The sequence below is a fragment of the Pangasianodon hypophthalmus genome, chromosome 25, assembly GCF_027358585.1.
Source record: "Pangasianodon hypophthalmus isolate fPanHyp1 chromosome 25, fPanHyp1.pri, whole genome shotgun sequence".
Classification (NCBI taxonomy): domain Eukaryota; kingdom Metazoa; phylum Chordata; class Actinopteri; order Siluriformes; family Pangasiidae; genus Pangasianodon; species Pangasianodon hypophthalmus.
The window spans coordinates 16,368,697-16,377,490 of NC_069734.1; the positions used below are offsets into that span (position 1 = coordinate 16,368,697).

At 39.6% G+C, this 8,794-nt stretch overlaps 1 protein-coding gene across 2 annotated transcripts; it reads right to left on the reverse strand.

Moving 5' to 3' along the window:
• Positions 1 to 1,218: 1,218 nt before the first annotated feature.
• On the reverse strand, positions 1,219 to 7,624 carry dnaja3b (DnaJ heat shock protein family (Hsp40) member A3b). 2 transcript variants are annotated; one of them, XM_026947992.3, is made up of 12 exons: positions 7,395 to 7,624; positions 6,288 to 6,424; positions 5,489 to 5,572; positions 5,107 to 5,304; positions 4,630 to 4,782; positions 4,367 to 4,514; positions 3,907 to 3,971; positions 3,563 to 3,691; positions 3,032 to 3,147; positions 2,734 to 2,831; positions 2,373 to 2,494; positions 1,219 to 2,287 (listed from the first exon to the last, which is right to left on the reverse strand). In XM_026947992.3, exons 1-11 carry the CDS (start codon positions 7,594 to 7,596, stop codon positions 2,385 to 2,387), a joined length of 1,440 nt encoding a protein of 479 aa, XP_026803793.1. In that variant the 5' UTR covers positions 7,597 to 7,624; the 3' UTR covers positions 1,219 to 2,287; positions 2,373 to 2,384. The 2 variants fall into 2 exon arrangements, with proteins under 2 accessions (XP_026803793.1, XP_026803792.1); XM_026947991.3 differs by having other exon boundaries at positions 1,221 to 2,287; positions 2,373 to 2,497.
• Between the last annotated feature and the right edge of the window lie 1,170 nt (positions 7,625 to 8,794).

The following is an 8,794-nucleotide window of genomic DNA, read 5'->3' on the forward strand; positions in this document are numbered from 1 at the left end:
GACTTAAAAACATGCTGTTATTTAACAAAGAAAAATAAATAATTGTTGATATAGTGACGGTTGGTTGCTGTAAGGACTCAGCATTTATGGAAGGAGTCTCCAGTGTCAGTGCTTTGTAACAGACAGTGCTTTGTAAGTTTTCCCCATGGACAGAGGAGTTTGCACATTCAGGCTGCTTGGTAACATGTCAAGCTGTGTTTTTTTTGGGGGGGGCGGAATGACTGTTCATAGCTTTCATAGTCGAACTTGGACATTCCACAACAGCAAATGTAACTATAAATAGATAAAACATACAATGTATTGTTTGTCTAAATGTAAAAGGTTTCTCTTGGACTCTCTCTGTTGTTGATATTAGTGTAGGAGACACTAAAGTATCAGTCCAGCTCTTGTACTTTGGTCAGGTTATAGTCTCAAGTAATAAACCCGTCAGTGAACTCTCACAGGCTGTGAAGAGCAGCTGCAGAAATTAATGATTAAGGGTCGCTCTTTGTTCAATATTAGAGCTACCTCTAAGTTTTCAGCCTATTTTGTGCTTATATTTTCAACTCTGCCTCCTTAAAGCTATGATGAGCTTACTACAGTTAGATATATTTGCATTACCTGGGCACACACTCTATTCGGATTCTTAACCCTGTAATTTTGTGAATCTTGGAAGCATGAGCTGAGAGAAAACAAGAGGCCGGGCGATGTCCTGATGCACACACTACTGAAGGACAGGATGTGATTTGAGGCCGTGTGTGTTGGTAGTGTGTGTTGAAATTATTTTTGGATAAGATACACTTCCATTACTCCAGAGCAAAGCTAAAAAAGTAAACACTGGACACCACATGTCCTGGTTGATTGATTTCTTTTGAGGTAAAGTGGAAAAGTTGTGTGTGTTTTTTTTAATACGCACAACAACACAGTACATTAAAAAATCACAATCAATCTTATTTGCTTCCAGTATTTATTTTTTTTTATCTATTTATACAATGTTATTACAGCAACAAAAAAAAAAAAAGTCTTTTCAAGTTAGAATTAAAATATTTATTTCACTGTAAAGACATTCTCAAGAGAAAGACTTTTACAAGAGTTTCTTTTTTTTTCTTTTAGGATAAAATCTAATGTAAAGCCAAAAATAATCATCATTTTGGAAAATTCCTCTGTAAAATACTTCTAATTATATTATACAGTATTATACTATTATACTAATTACAAACAGTATTATACAGTTTCATGGTTTCATGGATTTTTGGTTCTGAATACAGATTAAAAAAAAAATTGAGGAAAAAACAGTTTTAAAAATATAATGTAGTTTATGTAGTTTTACTGTTTGTGCCAAGTGGGCGGAGCTTAAAACCTTGCAAGTAGACCAAATCAGTGAAATAAACACGTTTCTGTTGAGTATTGCTATTTTTATTACTGCAGCGTAAGAGAAGGCAATTCTTTATTTATTAAGCAAACAGTCCATTATCCAGCTTTTCTTGCTGCACTACTTGAGTTTATATTTCTCAGACAGATATATATATATATCTCACTAAAAGGTGTCTGGAATAGTGCAGGAGGATGTGATTTAAGACTCAGCTTATGTCTTATAAGGGGTGATATGAAGAATTTTGAAAAATGCCATACTTCATCAAGCAATCAATTCTTTTTTTACTATTGCAGTATATTTTAGTTCCAATTTTTTTTAATCATTCGTTCATTCATCTTCAGCGATGAAGCGGCATACGTGAGGAATAAAACATGACAAAGTGGGAAGTTGCATTAAAATAATCAACGATGTGTTGGTTTCTGGAGCCCCATGTCACCCTTTCACCCCAAAGTTGATTACTGTTCAATGACAGCATGTTCCAAAGGATTTTATTCCTCTTATAACACAGCAATTTGCCAAAATCTATTAATTCAAGAAAGACACATCGGACTTTTTATTTTCTTTTCCGTTATATTTAATGTTATCACTTGTTATCATTTTCAGAAAACTTCATTCTTTAATATATTAGAAAAATACACATTAACCAGCATAAAGAGTTGACATTAATAAACCATTATTTCTGATGATTTTTGAGCTTCACAACAGTTCATACTTCATTACGTAGAATTCGTTTACAGAATCCTCCTTAACCGAAGCTCTGTGCTCGCCAGGATTTTGATAAACAAATGCTGAGTAACAGAAAGAGCTCTCTGGATGCCTCTTTCTTCTCATTCCTCCTCTCGCTGTGTCTCTCTTTCACTGACTCGCTCTCTTCCTGAGGTGAGTGGCGAGCTTCTGTGCATCCGAACTCCAAAGAGCTCAAAGGTCTCTCACCTAGAAACCGTGGATAACAGTGAGACGGGCAAACTGGAGTTTAAGTAATGACTGCGTTTGAGACACGACCGTGCAGAGCTCCTACCTGCAGCACCCTTCAGGAGAACATCTTTTTCAGTCTGTTGAAAAATCCGCCCTCCTCCTTCTCGGGCTGCTCTTCGTCACTCTTCGGTTCCTCTCTGGATTCCTTCGCTGTGTGCTGGGAGCCTGCTACACACACACACACACACACACACACACACACTTTTGTCCAACTCTGTCTTTTTTCTGTCCCACACATTCAGCATCCTGTACATCACTGAAGAACTTGATGTAGCTTAAGGTTGATATTTACAGAAAAAGACTTTAGTTGAGATGGACTTCCATTCTTAGTTAGCTACACAGATCGAGTCTAAAAGCAAAGAAGCAAATCTCTCGGCCAATCATGTAAAGGAAACTTGCTGTACCTGGTGCTGATCGGGTCACTCCGTTCACGGATCCCTCTACGTCCGTCTCCTCTTCAGCGTAGCTCAGGATCAGATCCCGCTGCCTCCGGGTCAGCTTCCTTAAAGGGAAACCCAGGAAAAAAAGAAAAACACACTCTATTTTAGTTTTTAAGCGTTCAGGAGCAAACTAAAAAAAAAAAAACTAATATACATTCATACTTTTTGGATGTCACACATTTTTAAGCTGGATGTGATTGTGAATTTGACTGTGAACGTGTGTGTGTGTGTGTGTGTGTGTGTGTGTATAGAAGTGTCTTACTTGGGCACTTTGATCTTCATGTGGACGTAGTGGTCTCCGTAGCCGTACCCATTCACCCGGGCGATTCCTTTACCACCAAGACAGATCTTCTGGTCTGTTTGAATCCCGGGAGGGATCTGGAGGGGGGAGAAATTCACTTTAGATAAAAAATAAATATAAATATTAAAAATACAGAAGTATATAATATATACATTTACCTGTGACTAGGTAACTAGACTCTTATCTGGCTATTTAACTCAATACTACCCTCTAGTGGCCATACAGGTCACTGCATATAGACAGATACAGGAAGTAGAACACTACAGCCAGGTGTGTGATATACTGTGTGTATCATCATACAGTTTTTCAGTGTATATGTATTCTAATTGTGGAGCAGGCAATGAATTATAGGAATATTTCTTCTAATAATGAAATGTACACATTACTTTCAACTAAAGAGTCTTGACTGGGAGCCGTGTAAATTTCTTTCGTCAACGCATCACAGTGGAAGCTACTAGAATAAGGCGTGTGCTGAGGGTGAACACGTCTCACCGCGATGTCGACCGTCCCGTAGAGGCCCTGGGCTCGAGCCGTTCCTCCCAGGATGGCTTGAGCCACGGAGATCATCACATCAGAGTGGATGTCAGGCCCATTACGCCGAAACACTGGACTCCTCTGGACCTGAGACACAAATGAGCGCAAATATTAAACCCAGTGACACAGGTCCTACTCTGATCTAACAGTTCTTGGGTCTTGGAATCAACAATCTTCATGCAATCTGATGCTGAAAAAAATACCAAACCCCAGTGTAGGATCATAGACAGAAATAGATAGAAATATTACTACGGTTTACTGATTGAGGAAACGGTTAGCAGCCATGCTGAAGGTAAACTCACTCTGAACGTGATGTAGATCTGCTTACTTCCTAAAGACATCCTCACCGTCTGGCCGTCCTCCACTCCTAAAAACGCCCATACACACAGTTAAATTTACACAATTCTTTATTCAACATTTATGGAAGGAGTCTCCAGTGTCAGGACGGTTTTCATGACAGATGACGTTGTGGTTTGTCACAACACAACAAGCTTTGGTCTTCTTAACTTCACTGTAACTGTAACTCAACTGTAACTCTGCTTCGTATTAAGCCGCATCACACAACGCCGTCATTGATTATATGATTTTCTTAGCTACATAATTTCCACCTTCCTTGATATTATGTGATGAACCACAGTGTAGCTCCTGCTAATGTTCATGCTATCGCTTATCGATATTTAAATCCATTCCAATACTTAATCCTTTTATTCAAATTTGAAAGTAATCTGTGTAAAGGTGTGGCTCATTAGGAAGTAAACACACCTGCAGGTACAGGCACCATGAGGCTCTTTTTCTGCTTGGTGTTGCCTGTTCCTCTGCACATCACACAGGGCGTGATGATGATTGAGCCCCGCCCACCGCAGCGCCGACACGTGGAGCGCATCATAAACGGGCCTGTGTTCACCGACTCCTACACACACAAACACATAGACACGCAGTATTAAGTTATATTAAATATTAACACCGATATTCAAATCCGTTTAACTCCGAAATCTCCATGGAGACGGCTGCTACGGTGCTCTCACCATGCCGGTGCCGTTACAGTAGTGGCAGTGTGTGACTTTGGTGCCTGGCTCGTAACCTTTGCCATGGCAACGTGGACAGTCGTCCTCTATGTTCACTGTGATCTCCTTGTTCACTCCTTTGGCTGCCTGGGTGAACGTCAGCTCCATGACGTACTAAACACACACACACACACACACTTTCTGTTAACAATAAAAATCATTATATAATAACTGTACAAATAAATATCTCAGTTTCTGATATAATCAACAGAAAGGTTGGGTGAGTTTTAGGGCTTGAAAAATTATTTCTCTTTTCAAAGTTCTCAAAATTGAAATACAATTTCCTCCAAACCTCAATATTATTCCTTCCTTAAAAAATAACCAAACTCTATTTCAGAATCTCGTCAGACGGTGCTGCACACGGGAACAACGCGTGCTGGTGATTTTCAGCAGAGAAAAATGCAGTACGGACAGGAAGTTTCTGGTGCTGTAGCTGACCTCGAGCGGCTGTTCGAAAATGGAGCTGAAATTTCCGAAGCCTTGCGCTCCGGCGAATTCCCCGAAGATCTTCCTGAAAAGCTCCTCTGGGTCCACGGTGGTTCCGCTCCTCCAGTACTGCTGCCCCGCCCCACTTGCGCTCGGCCCCGCCGAACCGTACGTATCGTACTGCTTTCTTTTCACTTCGTCACTCAGAACCTGCTCACACACACATACACACACACATACAAAATAAAGCAGCACATGTTAATTAACTTCATTACCAAATATCTAATATATTTGGGAAGAAAAACAAACCTGACAAAAGCAATGGTCACATTTGTTTACTTTAAAAAAAAAAAAAAAAAAAAAAAAAAAAAACACACTTTTCCTTGAACCTGACCTCGTATGCTTCTGCTAGCTTGGCGAACTTCTCTTTGGCCTGCGGGTCATCTGGGTTTGTATCGGGATGGTATTTCTTCGCCAACTGCAGGAAAACAAACATCGTTATTGCGTCACTGTAACTACACGATTTACGTAACAAAGGTAATATGTTAAAGAACTTGGAATTCCTACTCGGAAAGTCTAGAACATGGTTTCTCACGCCATCAACAGTAAATAAACTACCTCTCTACTTTTATATGAGATTATAGTCACACTTGCTTTAGATCAAACAGCATACAGACACATTGGTTGGTCAAATCTATAACACTGACCATACAGACCACACTGTTTTGAGAAGATATCACTAACTTCAGCTGGCTAGCTTGTTGATAACAAAAAGACAAGCTGTAGCACTAAACTGAGAAGTGTAAGTAACTGTTACCAGAAACAAATGCTTCTTTCACAACTCCACGTCCTTTCCCCTTCGGTTAATTCTTTCACAACTCCACGTCCTTTCCCCTTCGGTTAATTCTTTCACAACTCCACGTCCTTTCCCCTTCGGTTAATTGGCTTTTCCGCCAGATCGATTTTTAAAATGAAGAAAAGTGTCGTTTTCACGTGGCGGGCCAAAAGGTCAAAAATTGTAAATGCTATGCTAAACTGTAAATGTTGGCCAGATGATACTGACCTGCCTGAATTTTATCAGCAATGTTGTATTGTTTGGAATCCAAGAAGAAGCGAGTAGTCACTAATCTCTCTCATTATGTGTTCTGGAGCAGGAAAAACATCCCATTTTGATGCTGAAATGCACTACTGACCTGATAGTACGCTTTCTTGATCTCCTTCTGTGTGGCGGTGCGTGGGATTCCCAACACGCTGTAGAGATCCTGCTGCTCATGGCACACCGAGCTGCTGTGGAAGGTGCGTAAGCTGAAAATACAGAGGCTCTTAAACCCTGTAACACACACACAAATCAAAAAAGTCAATTAGCGATAATAGAACCTGATATTCAAAAAGCAATTTGTTAAAAAAAAAAAAAAAAAAAAACATTATGATGATACATGGTGTCTTGCATAAGTATTCACCCCCCTTGAACTTTTCTGCATTTCACAGAATTTAAATTGATGTAATTGTGATTTTATGTCATGAATCTAGACAAAAGCCAGGAACATGAACGTTGTTCAGTGTCCAAGAAATCTGACAGAGCTTCAGCAATTTTTCCAAGAAGAATGGGCAAAAATATCAGGATCCAGAAGACGTGCAGCTGCAATCGCAGCCGTATAACGTTCTGTTGCGTACTGACCTGGGGGGTGAATACTTATGTTCACATGTTAAATATACTGTGTAAATCAAATGGTACAAATTTCAGTTAAGTCCATGTCATTTTCAGGTTGTAAAAGGACAAAATGTAGGAAAGTTCAAGGGGGCGAATACTTATGCAAGGCACTGTATAATATCATATTGCAATACAATATCAGGAAGACAAACTTGACTTAAGTAAGATAGATGATAGATGATAAATTGTGGATTGAGTGCTTCTTCATTGTTCATGTGTATTAATGTGAATGTAAACACTTCATAAACCTCAGTCCATGTCTAGCCTTGAATTTGCAATCCCATAGGTCCCTTGCATCATCCCTGCTTTCCAGACCCAAGAGAATGCCTTTTAAGAAACTATTCCTTCGTAAAAACATTTTAAAAAGCTTTTTTTTCCATCTAAAACGTCATGACGTCAGAAACATACAACAAAACACGACTCATTTGACAGTTGCGCCGAGTTAATACTGTCTAAATCCCAAATTGCTCCGATTTCAAAATAAGTGCACTAGGATAGGGCGCGAAACGCCACTATTTCTACAACAGGAAGTGCACCTACGTAGTAAGTGTTAATGCGTTTGGCATTCAGCCTGCACTTAACGCCGTACCTGCACACCCCCTCAATGTCACACTGTTTTCTTCTCTCCTTCGACTCGTATCCAGTCCAGAAATATAAAAACGACACCACGTTAAAGTCGGAGCGGAGACATTTTCATATCTACAGGAGTTGACGATTGTCCAAGACGTGTTGAGCCGAGGTAAAGCTTTAGACACGCAGCGCACAGAACGACACACTGTGGAGGCGGCCATGTTTTTCTTTTTAACCGTGCCGGCTCGCCACTGCGCATGCGCGAGAAGAGAATTTTACTTTGGGTTGTATGGCCACAAGATGGCGGTGTGTGCGCGCGCACAATTATTCCGAGTTAAAATGTAGAAATACGAGCAAAAATGTGTCACCTGACTTAAAGATACATCTTATAGATACTTTAAGAAGAAAATAAAGTGTATCCATATTAAAAAAAAAATGTTAAAATACATAAAATGCAATGATGTTTCCCAGCCAATCAGGGGCTTGTTACAATTCCTATTAGACAGCCCTTGTTCACTATGTAGTGCACTATTTTGTAGTTTTGCCATTTTATACCTGTCTGAAAGCATGGAGTGGCCCTGAGCCCTGAAATTATGACATATATACTATATAGTGCACTATTTTTGGGGTCTGCTATTGTGTAGTAGTGTGTAGTGATGCTAATGTGCTAATGTTCCCAGAACATTCTGGAAATTTTTTTTTTTGTTTTGGTAAACAAATCTCTTCCTATTCCCATTTGATTTTCCAGAGAACGTTCCGCTGCAATGTTCTGGTAACTTTTAAATTATTAGAGGAACATTCTCTGAACCATCTCGATAAAAAACCTGTTAACCTGTCTGGTTGGCATGTTCTCGCTTGTTCTCTTTAAAACAAAGAAAAAAAAACCACAATTAAGATTGTGAACATTCAGTTGTCATATAACTATACGAGAACACCATGTTTTAAGGTTCCCAGAATGCCTCAGGAAGAGAACTGAGTTTGTTAACCAAAGTAGAAGCTCCCAGAAATACCCAAATGCTAACATTAGGGAAATGACCTTTGTTTGCTGGCACAAGTCAACTCTTTTGATTTTGATTCGAGTCAAAGCGCTGCAATGTTCAGTGTACAGATGTACACCAGAGGACACTACATACCCATAATACACTGCGTTGGTTTGATTTGCACACACCTTGACTGAAAAGAGGGCAAGCTATGTGCCATTGCTCTTCTCCTCAGAATTCTTACGAATATATGGGCAGATTAATTATTTTGGGAAACCATTACCATAGTCAGATTTATAGTTTACAGTTGGCTCAAAGACTTAATTGTTTTTTAGTTTGATACGGGACAAATAGTTCAAAACCGTTTACTTCACTCACCAAGTAAACGGTTGGTAGAAGCAGCTCCAGATCCGATGCAACCCTGACCAGGATGGAGTTG

Excerpts from the sequence above, each read along its gene's own strand:
- dnaja3b (XM_026947991.3), bottom strand. The coding sequence starts at position 7,596 with ATGGCCGCCTCCACAGTGTGTCGTTCTGTGCGCTGCGTGTCTAAAGCT. Across the intron at positions 5,573-6,287 it reads TCAAGAAAGCGTACTATCAG|TTGGCGAAGAAATACCATCC; the intron begins GTCAGTAGTGCA and ends GTTTTCCTGCAG. Across the intron at positions 2,832-3,031 it reads ATGAAGATCAAAGTGCCCAA|GAAGCTGACCCGGAGGCAGC; the intron begins GTAAGACACTTC and ends TTTCCCTTTAAG.